The following is a 14,541-nucleotide window of genomic DNA, read 5'->3' as shown; positions in this document are numbered from 1 at the left end:
GGGCACCATCAGCTTTCTTCACCACATTTGCTTATGCACCTGCTTTGTCTTCAGCAATTGTGTCAGGAAGTTGAGTATCATAGAATACCAATTTAATAGAAGAAAGTATTCTTGCATTGAGGGAGTACTTGAGTGGAGGCCAAATGTCCTTCTACCACCTATTTCCCCATCCTCATATATAAATATATTTACATTTGTACATGCCTTTATTTAGACCTCTATAAATCTCTTTGCCTCCTAGCTCTTTCCTCGATTTCCTTTGACTTTCCTCTTGTCCCACTATCATGCTCAGTCTTCATTTGGGTTTCAGTAATTCCTCTTGGTTACATTACCCTTGATCATGCCCTACCTGGCCTCCTATACTCTCCCCACCACCGATTTGGATCACTTGTTCCCTTGTGCCTGGGTTTGTTAACACCACTACCTTTCCCCCCACCTCCCCCTCTCCCATGTCCCCCGGCAACTGTCGGTCCCGTTTTCTCCTCCAGATTGTTCATCCAGCCTATCTTATTTAGACAGACCTGTAGACATAATAGCATGCACCAAACAGGACTGAGCAAAACCAAACAGCAATATACAACAAAACAGTCTCTGTGGACTGGCTGCTCTAATCGGGAACATTGTCCTCAAGGCTTGGTGGGCCAGGATGTGCCCCACTCTTTCCTCCTCCCCCTTCATCTGCTCCCGTGTGGTCCAATCAGATATGTCCCTCTCCCAGAGCTACTGCATATTCAGTGCCGTCCTTTGAAATAAATTCTGTGGGGAGGGGCAGGTGTCCATACAGAGACATCACTCCTACTGAATCAAAAACCACACACTACAAAAATACCCCAGCTCCTTCAAAAGGTCATCTGGCTAACGACATACTTTTAAATCCTCTCTAACCCGGCGACAGTGTTTAGCTTCAAGACAAGGATCTGGACTTCTCGATCACTGCTGGTTCAGGGCCTCGGGGAGTCTTCCTCTGCTGTGGCAACCACTGCCGCCAGGTGACCCGGACTCAGCCACGCTCTAGGATGTGTGCATGATGGCGCTGGTGGCGAACACTGAACGTCCCACGGATTGCCCGAAGAACAGACAGAGCTGGCTGGAAGAACTGCCAGAAGGTTCCTTAGGAGCTGGGATGCGAGACTTCATCTCGCATGCTCAGAACATGAGATCAGGAGAGACCCTGTTCTGGAAAAGGACATCCTGCTAGGAAAAGTAGAGGGTTAGCAAAAACGAGGAAGACCCTCGATGAGACGGACGGACACAGTGGCTGCAACAGTGGGCTCAAACATGAGAGCAATTGTGAGGATGGCGCAGGACTGGGCAGTGATTTGCGCTGCTGTACGTCTGGTCCCTGTGAGTCGGAGCCGACTCCATGGCACTAGCAACAGGGCAGAGGAGAACTGACTCGTGGGCTTTCCCGCTCTGACGACCTTCCTGAAGCAGACGGCTTCTCCTTTCTTCTGAGGCGCACTTGGTGGGTTTGAACTGCTGACCTTTGTTTTAGCAGCAGAGTGCTTTGACCACTGGGGCACCAGGTTCCTTCAGTTATGTATTAAACCAGCAGTTATCAACCTGTGGGTCGTGACCCCTTTGGGGGTCAAACGACCCTTTCACAAGGGTCACTAAGACCATCGGAAAACAGATTTCCAATGGTCTTAGGACCCGAGACACTGCTCCTCTATCCGTCTCCTCTATCCGCCTACATGCAGATATGCTGATCTGGTGAGAAAGAAGCTATCTCAACCTTCGCATTGATGTTGGTTTTTATGTACACTGTCACAAAATGTAGCAATGTAGTTTACTGTTATATTAAGACTGTTAGCCATGCTACACCATGCTTCAAGACAAAATTTCATTTATTTGTGATTAGATATAAATATTTCACAATATAAAATGACATAGTTTTTGTGATTAATCTCTATGCTTTCATTATGTTCCATTTGTAACAATGAAGATACATTCTGCATATCATATATTTACATTTTGATTCATAACAGTAGCAAAATTACAGTGATGAAGTAGCAACAAAAATAATTTTGTGGCTGGGGGGTCACCACAACATGAGGAACTGTATTAAAGGGTCACGGCATTAGGAAAGTTGAGAACCACTGTATTAAACTGAAATCCACTGCCACGAGATTAATTCTGGCTCATATATAGTGTCTCTACATAGGGTCTAGGGTGGTATAGGGTCTCCGAACTGGTAAATCTTTATGGGTGCAGAGAGCCTCATGTTTCCCTTGAGAAGTGGCTGATGTGTTTCAACTGCTGACTAAGCAGTGAACAGCCCAGCACATCACCCTCAGCACCACCAGAGCATACTTGATTCCATGAAGCCTTTTCCCACATAACCAGGGGCAAATAAATGAAGGATGATGTTAGCTTTTCATTTTAAGCTAAAAGTTTAACATGGCAAACTATGCATTTTTATTCCCTATGATTAAGCCAAAGGAGCCCGGTGGAGCAGCAGGTTAAACTCGGCTGCTGAATGCAAGGTCAGCATCCGGCCCACCACTTGTTCCCTGCAAAGAATGCAAGGCTGTCTGCTCCCGTCACGATTTAGGGAAACTGATTGGGGTAGCAGTTGTGCGATTCTGCTTGGCGTGACTGGATTGTGGAATGATCTATGTATTAACTCCCAATTAATAATGAAAAATAAATAAAGTATGAAAATCTATTTAATCAAAAGATGTCTAGCCTTGGAAACTCAAAGGGGGAGTTCTATTGTCCTATATGGTTGCTATGAGTCTGAATTGATTTGATGGCAGTAAGTTTGGTTTTGATAATTAACCAATCCACATCCAAACCCAAACCCACTGCCAAATCCTGACTCGCAGCAACCTAGAGGACAGAGCCAGGCTGTCCCTTTGCAATTCCCAGGCCTGAAACGAGAGCCCTGGTGGCTATTAAGCATGAGGGTCGCAATTCGAAGCCAGTCTCTGCTGTAAAGAGTCACCGTCTCAGAAGCCCACGGGGCGAGTCTACGCGGTCCTATTGGGTCCCCCTGAGTCCGAACTGACTGGATGACAGTGAGCTCAAGCTTACCAGAACCGACAACCTTATCTTTAATCTGTTCCACCAAGGCTCTCAGGGTAGCATTTATACCCAACATAAGAAAGAAACTGCTGGTGTAGTGCTTACCCACTGGGCTAGTCACTGCAAGGTCAGAGTTTGACATCACCAGCCGCTCTGCAGGAGAAAGACGGGCTTTCTACTCCCACAGGAGTCTCGGTCTCTGAAACTCACAGGGGCAGTTTTACCCTGTGCGGTGGCGTCTCTGTGAAAGGCAGGGCGTGAGGGAGCCAGTCAGTGGTGCAGTGGTTTACGAGGGGAACTCACCAGCTGCTCCTTAAGAGAAAGCTAGATGCTCCCAGAGACTCCCCCAGGCTGCAGGTTCTCTTTTTGCTGTGTTGGTAAAGTCTTGTGACGAACTTCATTTCAGTATTTAGGAGAGCCGAATTTGGCATCTTTAGGACCCCTGATGACGTAGGGGTTACGAGTTGGGCTGTGATCTGTGAGGTCGGCAGATCAAAACCACCAGCTGCTGCTCAGGAGAAAGATGGGCTTCCTACTCCTGTAAAGCTTTTCCGTCTGGTAAACCCACAGGCCAGCTCTGTGAGATCCTGGCTTCAAACGGCTATCCTGTGGTGAATAGCCACCAGGACTCCTGTTTAAGACCTTGGGACTCCAAAGGGGCAACTTGACTCTCTCTCGGCTCGCTGTGAGTCAGCATCATCTCGACGGCAGGGACCGTGGTTTGGGCTTTGGTGGCTGCTAAGGGCCAACGTTGGCCTTGATGACCTGCATGCAGTTGATGAGGTGAGGCTCACATTCACCAGCTGGGACCGCTGAAGAAAGGCCTGGCGAAAGACGTCAGGAAAACCGGTGACAGTGCTGCTCTGCACACACAGGCCACCACGGGTCAGCATTGCCCCCGTGGCAGTTGGTATGGTGTATGTTTCTGAGATAGGGCTGAAGCCCACGGCCCTTCCAATCCTGGTGACCACAGCTTGCGTGGGACCCTCAGGGCTCCACACGGCCCGGGTCCAGACCAAAGAGCGAGGGCGGGCTGTGGGCATGGGTCCCCAGTACTTCCCTGCTCACTGGCAGTGTGGGCGTTGGCATGGCGGGGCCCAGCCTGGGTTGCCCCTGGACGTCCCTCCATCTCCCATCTCCCTGTGCAGTGGAGCAGGGATCCCCAGTCCCCTCCAGCTCGGTGCCTTCCTGTCAGTCACGACCCCAGCCATCCCTCCCGTTGGACTTCACAAGTCCTAGACTGGCCCCTCTGGCAAAGCTACAAACACCATGCTGACGTTCCTGTGTACTCATTGGGATCGTGCTGTCCGGGATGCCGTGCAGGGCTCTGAGGCTTTAGAAAGAAACCAAGGTGGGGGACGTTGCATTTCTTACTAGGGTTCTTTCTCCCTCGGAGCAGCTGGTGGGTTTGAACCACTGATCTTGCCGTTAGCTGACCAACTCTCAACCCTCTACACCACCAAAACCAAAACTCACGGCCATCGAGTCAATTCTGACTCTTGGTGACCGTGTAGGAGAGAGTACAACTGCCGCTGTGGGCTTCCAAGACTGTGACTCTTTACGGTATAGAGATCCTCATTTTTCTTCTGCAGAGTGGTTGGTGGTTTCGAACTGCTGACCTTGTGGTGAGAAGTCCAACATGGAATCCACTACCCCACAAGGACACCTTCTAAATGGGAGAGTCTGTAAAATACCAGATCAAGTAGAGAGGAACATAAGTGAACGACACACCAATACAACACCACCTTTGCTTGAGACAATCCCCCTTGCAGTCTTACCTCACCTCCCAAGATTACCTGGCGGGTGGGCGGGGGCCCGGCACCAGCGGCTGTTCTCCCACAAGGGGCTAAGAAAGCACTTAGACACCAGCTGACCCTGGTCCCTCCCTGGTCGCCTCAGTACTTGCTCACTCAGTGGATCCCAGCCTTGGAAAGAGGACACAGGATTACAAAGAGAATCCACTTACAAAGAGGATCCCTGGCGACTGTTTAAGTGTGCCACCAGGGCTGGGCTGTGTGGGCTAGGGTATCAGTGCAGCTTCCTCGGGGCAGTAGTTTCCCAAGACAAAGGCCGGCCCCAGGCGCCTTGGTGGCATCAAGTAGCTCTGGGATCAGGTTCAGGACTTTGTCTCTGCAGATCCCTATCTTCCCTCCAGGTTGCCATAGCCAAGGCCACAGCACCACCTCCAGTCTGCTGCATAGAGCTCTGAAGCAGCCCGAGGCAAGCTCCCGGGGCCCCTCCCCAGCACCCCCCTCCCACCCTGTCTCAGATCAGATGACCTGGTCTTGGTCTGGCAGGCACTTGTGGGGGTTCTGCCTGGACATCTGAACCCTAGGCCCTTGTTTAAGGAGCTCAAGTGTTTTTCCTGAAGCTGTCTACTGAGCAGCGTGTTGGACATGCACCACTTAGGGACCCCATGGGACCAAGGACGACTGCCCCAAGGGTCCCTGGGTTGTGGTCTTCATAAGAGCCCCTCGCAGGTCTTTCTCCCACAGTGGCCCTTTCTGTTGGCAGCCGAGCATATAACCTTCCCCCTGGGGCACTCCCGGACTCGCCAGGAGTCAGACTGGACTGGGCAGCAGCCTACTGGGTGTAGTTTGTGCCCCTGGGCCTCCTCACTGGGACCAACTAGCCTGCAGCGACATTTCTGCAGGCCCACGGGCCCTTGTGGAACTCCTGGGGGCCAGGATACTGAGTCCTGAGTTTCAGAAGATGATAGGGTTTCTATCCCGTAGATTGCGCCACACTGCCAGCAGGGACTGGGGCAGCAGCTGATGATCCCGCAGCGCAATGTATGCAAACACATTAGAAGCAGAATGCAGAAAGCTATAACTAGCCCCCTGCCTTCTCAGGAGGGTCTTGACACCTCCAGAAGCCAGGTCAGGCTTTTCAGACAGTTACAGAGAACTCTTGGCTTTCACAACTTTCTGGATTTTGGAATTATTTAGGTATCCCTGCACTACCCCACTACACCATACCAAACCGTCTGATTCCAGCAATCCTGCTAGAGAGGGTAGCTGAGGCTATCAATATTTATGGGGGCAGACATCCTCAGCTTTTTGCAGAACGGCTGGCAGGTTTAAACGACTGAGCTTGTGGTTAGCAGCCCAGCACTTACCCGACTGCACCAGCAGGCACTGACTAGAGGACACCTTGTGACTTTAAGGGGCTGTCCAGGACCGTGTCCTCCGCAGGGGCTGTGGAGCCTGTGCCGACCTCCAGTGGCCCCATGTCTCACCGTCATCAGGATTGGTGGGCCAGTCCACCTCCTTGAGGGCTCCCTCAGTTTTGCTGGCCCTTCCCTTGACCAAATACAGTGCCCCGCTCCAGAGACGGGCCTTCCCAGATGGCATCCAGCGTCGCAGCCAGCCCTGCTCTGTGGTGACCCACGGGGGTTCCACTGGTCAATTTCTCCCTAGTCAGCTTTGGACTGGAAGGTCGCCTAAGACACCTGCCCACCATGGTGGCCCCTTTGAAAAACTGGAGGCAGTTTCCAGCACCTCAGCAACATACATGTCACCACACAGGCCACCGCGGAGGGGTGGGGTGGCTCCAAAGGCAACACAGTTTCTTCCCTGCTGCAAACACTAGGGTCCAAGGAGCTGGCCACACAGCTCCCCTTCCCCCCAGTGATAGGTGCAAGCTCCCCAGGGGTTCTTGGTGGGACAGCATTAAGAATCACTGGCCCAGCCTCATGGCAGATGACGCACGGGCTCACTAGCACGGGCTCACTAATGCTTCCTCACTCCTCTGTAGTCAACACTGTCAGGTGTTCTCGCCACAGCACAGCCCCCGATTGGCGTGGACTCATGGCGACCCGTGTGTTACAGGATCACACCGCGCCCTAAGGTTAGGGGTCTTTGAGCTCTCCCTGGCTGGTGCCGGCGCTGTGGGCTTGCTTGCTCCCTAGGCAGGGCTCCCTTGGTGACCAGCCCTTCCCTTCCTTGCAGTGCCAGGACTACCAGGGCGGAGCGCTCGTGGGGGACCTGTGTGAAGACCTGTGTGTGACCGGCCGGCTGGTGTACCGGCACTGCCTATACTACGAGCGGGGCAAGAAGGTGCTGCAGGCCGACTGGCGGGGCCGGCCGGTCATCCTCAAGTCCAAGGAGGAGGCCTTCTCCAGCTTCCAGCCCCCAGGCTTGCTGGAGGCAGTGGCCAACGAGGCCCAGGACCTGCCCGAGGCTGAGCTGCTGCTGCTGGTGGCCAGCGAGGTCAAGAGTGCCCTGGGCCTGCAGCTGGCCAACGGCAGCCTGGGGCGGCAGTGGCCAAGCCGGGGCCCCGGCTGGCGTGGGCAGGTGGCCAGCCTGTGGGCGCTGCTGCAGCAGGAGGAATTCCTCCACCTGAGCCTGCTGCAGGGCCTGAGCCGCCACGTACCCCCTGTGCTGGGCTCCTGTGGCCACTTCTACGCCGTGGAGCTGCTGGCCGCCGGGAGCCCAAGCCTGGGCGCGCTCTTCCCGCTAGGCCCTGATGTTGGGGCTCGAGGGGGCCAGGCCGCCGCCGCCGTGGGCAGCATGGCGCTCAGCTTCCTGGACATGGTGCGGCACTTTGAGCAGGACTTTGCCCACCGCCTGCACCTCTGTGATGTCAAGCCCGAGAACTTCGCCATCCGGAGTGACCTCACGGTGAGACCCGGGGCTGGGCGCCCTAAGGGGCTGGGGCGGCTGGCTGTAGTGACTCTGGTGGTCCTCCTGGTACAGGGTGCCATCTGCCAACCCTGGCACCCCATTTACTCTCCACCTCCATTTATGATGCTGGGGAAAGGATAGCTGGGACACACAGGCTTCTCCCACTCAGAGGTGTGAACCCAAAAACATGACCCCAGGGGAGCTCCAGTCCCCAGGTCACAGAAGGCAGCCTCCCTGCGCTCGGTTAACCTGATGACTGAAAGTGGGCTCCAGGGACCCCCGTTTCCCCCGGGTGGCAGAACACCAGTGAATAAGAATCTGGCCCCAGGGAGGGGACCTTTGAACTTGGATCACGAGAGACCCTTTCCACCACTCTGCAGGGGGTCCGGCCCTGACCCATTCCAGGTCCTGCACCAGAGTTTTAAATGCTTTTTGGTGCTTCCAATATTTCTCCAGCAGCCAGGCACCCAGGCCTCTCCTCTGAGGTGCCCCTGGGGGGCTTCAGCTTTCAGCCTTTCGGTGCACAGCCGAGTGCCCGAGCCTTGACCGCCCGGCTGGCCCCGTGCTAAAGGCAGCACTGACCACGGGAGTTTCCGCCTGTGACTTCTTGCAGTGGTCGCTGAGCCTTTCTTTCCTCCACAGCATTCCCGGGTGCACTGGAAGCCGCCAGTTAACTGTTTGCACCACCAGGGAGGGGCCTTTGATGTTTCATTATAAAACCCCCACCCCCACACACATACACACACACTCACAGGATAAAACCAATGTGCAGATGAAGGCTCATGGGTCTAGGTGCCCTGACACAGGTGCCATTGCTTGGAGGTACGATGCCAGGGCAGGTGGTGATGTTGGGTGTGGCCAGGACCAGGGCAGAGGGCTGGGCTCCGTGTCCCCCAGCCTGCCAGTCATTGTGACAATGGGCTTGTGATGGATGATCCTCTCTCAATGGATGAGAACTAAGGGAGCAGAAAGCAGGTGCCACCATGTCAGCCCCGGTTCACCCTTCTAACGGCAGATGCCACCACTGCACCCCCTCCCCTCCTCCCACCTCTGGGCCTGCAGCTGGACTGGGAATCAAGCTTGAATCAGGCCTTTGGCCGCCTGGAACCAGAGGGAGGGTGGCGAGTTCGCTGGCTTGAGTGGGGGCAGGGTGCTGGTGGGGGTGGGGGCGCTGGGCTGCTGACTTGTGTGGGCTCGTGGCCCGCCTGCCCAGACGCAGGCTCTTGCTTAGCAGCCTTGTCATCCCTCCGAGCTACAAGGCTCTCCGTTGCAGTTTGGGCCGACTCCAGGTTTTCATGGGCTGAGCTCGTCTTTTAGGTTGCTGGTTTTTTTTAATCCAGGTGGTCGATTACACACACACACACACACACACACACACACACACACACACACACACAGAGTCATTTAGAGATGGTTTCTTCTTTCTGTTGTCAAGGTGGTTTTGGTAGGAAGCCAGGGGGTGAAATCTGAGATCCCCAGGGCCGGGGAAGGGGTCCCCTTCTCATGCTGACAGGAAACCTGTTGGTTCAGGGGCCGGACTGGTCCCAACTCGGGAACCTGCCTCCACTGCCTCCCTGACACTCGGGTAACAGACCTGCCATCCCTAGAGAGCCGGGCGCCCTGGGGCCCTGGGTGTGTGTCTGGGGTGGGGTGGGGGCGGGTCAGAGGGTTCAGCATTGTGCTGCCAACTGCAAGGCAGCAGTTCAAACCCACCAGCCAACCGACAGGAGCCAAACTGAGGCTGTGTGCTCCCATAAAGACTGACAGTCTTGGAAACTCTGCAGGGCAGCAGTGAGGCAATGGGTTTCGGACTGTATTCCTCTCCTGCCCGCCCACTTCCTACCCTCAGACCCACCTGCTGAACACAGCCTCCTTTTAGGTCTGAGTTCTTGGGGGCAGGTGGGTTGTAGCCTCGGTCTTTATAACCCTGGCCCCCAAGGTCAGAGACTGAGGATAGAGGCTCGGAGGAGGGAGTCATTTTTAGGACCTGTCAGCGATTCTGCTTGGAGAGCTGAGGCCATGCTTAAAGATGACCAAGGCACTTTGATTAAGATCCCACACGCCAAGCTCTGTCAGTGACAAGGCCAAAGCTTTGGGCTCTGACCCCGACAACTGCCTGCGGGGGAAGCATTACACATTTGGGGAAACAGAGCCATTCTCTGGCGCCGGCCGGGACACATCCTTGGGGCTAGCAGAGGTGCATGGTGGCCGTGTCGTGCCCAGTGGATTCAGACTCCCAGTGGCCTCACAGCACAGGGGAGAGCTGCCCCATACGGTTTCTGAGACGGTCAGCTTCACAGGGGTGGACTGCCAGGTCTTTACTGCCTCAGAGACCCTGGTTGGCTTAAACAGGGATCTCCATGAGCCGGGATTCAGAGCCAAAGGATGCAGGGACTCCTGGGCCTTCTTTCTGGCAGCAACATGTCTCCTGCCTCTTCCTGTTGAGATGGCTCCTTTCAGACCCGGCAGAATGGCAAAACGATCAGTCCCCACGTTGGCATTCCAAGTGTTTGCATTCACCATGAGCTCTGTTCACAGCCACCCACACTGGGATCAGAGAATCCCATGTCCCATCAGCTTCTGCCCTGCCTCCCTCACTGAGCTCTCAGGGACAGAGCAGTCTGCTGGAGCAAACCCCCTGCCCTGGAGTAGCCACGTGTGGCGTCCATTTCAGGTGGTGGCCATCGATGTGGACATGGCGTTTTTCGAACCCAAGATGAGGGAAATTCTTGAGCAGAACTGCACGGTGGACGAAGACTGCAATTTCTTTGACTGTTTCTCCAAGTGTGATCTGCGAGCACACAGGTGTGGGGCCCAGCGCGTGAACAGCAACCTACAGGTGAGTGGGGTGGGCAGTGGGTGGGCTGGTGTGCCGGCCCGGCCACCTTGTCCCTTCCGTATGACAGCACTGTGGCTTTGCGGCACAAGCTGTTGTCCAGGTCAGCGTCCCTCAGTGTCCCACTGCAGACAGGTGTCACAGATGCACACAGACTCACCTCACCTGTTTGTGTCCACCGTGTCTCACCTACAGACACATGCTTCTCACAGATGGGGGGTGGTCCGGGGGAACCTGGGGGCGAGCGCACCTGTCAATGTGTGTCATCCTCCTGCAGGTACACTCACTGTCTCACGGTCACTCTAAGGGACAGCGCACAGCTGCCCTGCAGGTTTCTGCTGCTCTCGTGTGGATGGGCCTGTGGGTTACAGCTGGCAACCTTGTCCAGTGTGTCAGCTACGGTGCCCCAGGGCCCCTCGGAATGGGCTCGGGGCAGTGAGTTCTTGTGTGACGCTAACTCTGCATCTCTGTGTCCCATGCTGCTCATTCTCACCTCAGCTCAAACGTTTTCATTTTGCCAGCGACCCCATAGCACAGGGGAGAGCGGCCCCATATGGTTTCTGAGATGGTCAGCCTCACAGGCAGGGGTGGACTGACAGGTGTTTTCTCCCTCAGAGACCCTGGGTGGCTTCAAACCACTGACCTGGTCAGTGGCCGAGGGAGTGTGCATTGTGCAGTCGCCTGTGATCTGACCAGCAGCCACAGGATGAGGGTGAAGGAGGCATTGCGTGGGTGCGGTCTGTGATGAGCCTGCACTTGCCATCCTGGCCGCTCTGGGGGGTCAGCTGGGGGCCTGAGCCTGCGTGTCACCGAGGGCTCTAGGGAAAAACTGTCTCACCTGGTCCCGGTGGCTGCCCACGCTCCATGGCTTATGGCCACAGACCCACGCCATCTCTGCCCATGTCATCCCGTGGTGGCCCTCCTCTTCTCTGAATATACCACTCACATTGGACTGGGCCCCATCCTCCTCCTGTGTGGTCACTGGTCACGTGAGCAGGTGACACAGCCACAATCAGCCTCATATATCTTCGAGAGCAGCCCCTCCCGATCAGGTCCCAGGCTCCCAGCCCTCCTCGTGGGCCAGCAGGGACCGCCCCTCCTCCTGTCCACAGAGCTGTGAATCCCGAGAGCGGCCCCCCTCTGGGAGGCACTGGGACCGGCCTGTGGGGCAGCTGGTGTCCTGATCATGGGAAGGGCCACTTGGAAAGAATGCAGCAAGCACCTGCAGGCGGACCTGGTCTCGACTCACTCAGGCCGTGGTCAGACACATGGCCAGTCCTGGTAGCAGGACGCTTCCAGCCCCCTGACCACAGGTGAGCTCCAGGTAACCATCCCACCCAGGCACTCAAAACCCAGCCCTAATGCACTGCCAGGGAGCCCATCCCAGCTCACGGTGACCTGACAGGGTGGGTAGAACAGCCCCTGGGCGTTTCTGAGACTGTAACTGTCCAGGGATGAAGGCCTCGTCTTTCTCTTGGGGAGTGGCTGACGATTTCCAATGACCAGCTGGTCAGCGGCCCAATCTGTAACCCACCGGGGCTCCCACAAAGAGGTCTCAGCATCCGAGAGTTCGAGCATCCTGCTTCAAGTGAAAGATGTGTTTCTGCTTCTGAACCAAGCTCTCCACGGCCTCTCAGAAGAGTCTCACCCACAGCTTTGCTTCCCCCCAAGGTCACCACCCACCTTGTGTGGGCTTCCTTTCTACCATGCCGTTGGTCCCTGGGGCCAACGGGGGGGGGGGGGGGGGGGGGGGGGGGTTCCGAAACTGGGCTCAGCCAAGGCCGCACTGTGGTGGCAGAGGGAGGCTGACTGTCCCTGTCCCGGACACAGCGCTTCCTGCCTGGGACGCATGTCCCTTGTCTCCTCAAATTGCTTGATCCTCTTTGGAGGTGTCCCCCACGTTTTCCCCATCGGTGCTGAGGCTGGGGGTGGGGGCTATCCTCTTTCACACAGAGGCAGGCCCCTCATCCTCTAAAGAACCAATCACGACAGAGACCAATTTTTTCTGACTCAGACCACCGTGTCTTTCTTCTGAGCCACATGCAGGGGCTGCCCTCCTCTTTCAGCGCCACCGCTCCCTGGCGTGTGAGGCACTGTTCAATGAGGCACTGGGGGCCAGGGAGAGCCTAGGTCTGCCGAGAGCGCTCACAGTCTCCATGTGATCATGATTCCATAGCACAAGCCCGTCAGAAGGGGAGAAACACACAACCGAATTTCACATGCTCACGGAATCCAGACTTTCCAGGTCCATTGAAGCTGGACAGACCGCTGAAAGTGTTGCCTTAAAACCACAAGCATCCCGTGAGGCCGTCGGGAAACCAAACTGGCCGAGTGTAGCTAGTGAAGCAGGCCTGCCAGGAGCGTGGTGCTGGTTTCAGAGCTGTCTCGGTGGGGTCACGCGGATACTGCACGTGGGCGGGGCGGGGCAGCGAGTTCATGGTAGTGGGGGAGGGGAGGATGGCTGCCCCGCAGGAGGAAGGCCTGCTATGTAAATGGGCGGTGCACTGCCCTGGGTATTCTCAACCACCACCGTCACTATAGGACAAGGCACCAAAGGTGGAGCCCCCCCACACAACCCCCCACCTCCCTGGCTGAGGGCTTTCCCCGGCTGACCTGCCTGCTCTCTCCCTCAGGTCATCTGCGACAAGATCTTCCGCCACTGGTTCTCCTCGCCTCGGGAAGACTCGGGGGTCTCCTTCCAGCTCCAGCAGAAGTTACAGGAGGTGGTGCAGGAGTGTGCGGCCCCTGGAGCCCCGGAGGCCCCCCGGAGAGCAGCCCGAGGCATCTTTTGGAAGCTCCAGGGCCTGCTGCAGGCCGCGCAGCGGGAACTGCAGGTGGCCAAGCCGTAGCTGGGTCCCAGGCTCTGGTCACTCACTGCCCAGAGGTGGCCTTGGACTGACTTTGGCATTTGCTCTAACAAGGAGACTCCTGTTGGTCTCGCTGTGGGGAACTGCTCAGCTCTCCAGGCCCGCCCTGCCTGGTAGGATGGCCTCTGGGAAAGACCTCTGTCCCCTGCTTTTAACCAAAGGAGTGAGGGGCACCCGGTGGGTCCCCTTTGCAGGGTTCGTATCAGAACCAGCCCTGACCCTGAAGTGCAGTTATTCTTGCCCTGGGCTGACACATTTCTGTACATCATCCCCACATCTTCCCGTGTGCATGTGAGGGAGTGTGAGAGTGAGTGTGTGTGCATGCAGGGTATGTGTGGGTGTAAGTGTGCACAAAGGTGATTGGGAGACCGTGGGCATGAGTGAGTGTGCACGTGCATGTGTTTACAAGGGTTTGTGGGTGTGGGTGGGTGTCACGTGTGTGCATCTAAGTGGCTGAGCGTGCCCGTGTGAGTGGGTGCTTGCGTGCGTGAGCGTGACAGTATGCGTGTGCATCTGGATGTGTGTGAGTGCTGTGGCAAGTGAGTGTATGGGCATGAGTGAGTGTGCACATGCAAGTGTGCACAGGTGTGTGGGTAAGGGTGTGTGATGTGTGTGAGTGTGTGCGTGTGAATGCTTGTGTGTGAGTGCACTCATGCCTGTGCGTGAGCATGACTGAGCGTCCGTGGATGTGAGTGTGAGGGCAACAGGTGTGTGTGACAGGTGAGTTGGATGCGGACGGTGGTGTCTCCAGCACACCCTCTGGGACCTTGCTCACCGCCCACAAAGAAAAGAAGGAACGTTTTCTTTCTTTTGGAAGTTGATACAATAAAAGTGAAAAGTCACATACAGAGGGTCTCCCACTTTACGGCACCCATCCATCCCCTGGCTCAGCCTGGAGCCAAGACTTTGGCGCTCACTGTGACTCGCCTCCCTTTGCGCAGGGGTGGGGTGGGGTGGCCCAGCCCCAGAGGTCTACCTCCAGAAGGAAACTGGACCATCTGTGTTCAGAAGGAGGACACATCCGGCCCTTGGAGGCCCTTGGAGGCCCTCTGCCTTTATGAGAACATGCGGGGGTGAGCCTGGGGTGTGTGCTGAGTCGGCGCGAGTTTCACAGGCAGGGACAGGCTCTTACTCAGCCAGTGAGCAGCCAGCGGGGCCCAGCGCACCACCCACCTTCAAGCTGCCT

General features: G+C 56.1%; 1 protein-coding gene across 1 annotated transcript in view; it reads left to right on the top strand.

Annotated features, from left to right (window-relative positions):
* DIPK1C (divergent protein kinase domain 1C) overlaps positions 1-14,203 on the top strand; it is a 139,686-nt gene extending 125,483 nt beyond the window's left edge. The window contains exons 4-6 of the mRNA XM_030887281.2: positions 6,978-7,649; positions 10,327-10,491; positions 13,122-14,203. Of these exons, the coding sequence (XP_030743141.1) occupies positions 6,978-7,649; positions 10,327-10,491; positions 13,122-13,337 (1,053 nt within the window). The 3' untranslated portion in view covers positions 13,338-14,203. The remainder of the gene's footprint in view (positions 1-6,977; positions 7,650-10,326; positions 10,492-13,121) is intronic.
* Positions 14,204-14,541: the final 338 nt, after the last annotated feature.

Source organism: Echinops telfairi, unplaced genomic scaffold, assembly GCF_000313985.2.
Source record: "Echinops telfairi isolate 266 unplaced genomic scaffold, ASM31398v2 ScPeMD7_7400;HRSCAF=8409, whole genome shotgun sequence".
Taxonomy (NCBI): domain Eukaryota; kingdom Metazoa; phylum Chordata; class Mammalia; order Afrosoricida; family Tenrecidae; genus Echinops; species Echinops telfairi.
This window is presented reverse-complemented; position numbering and strand designations above follow the sequence as displayed.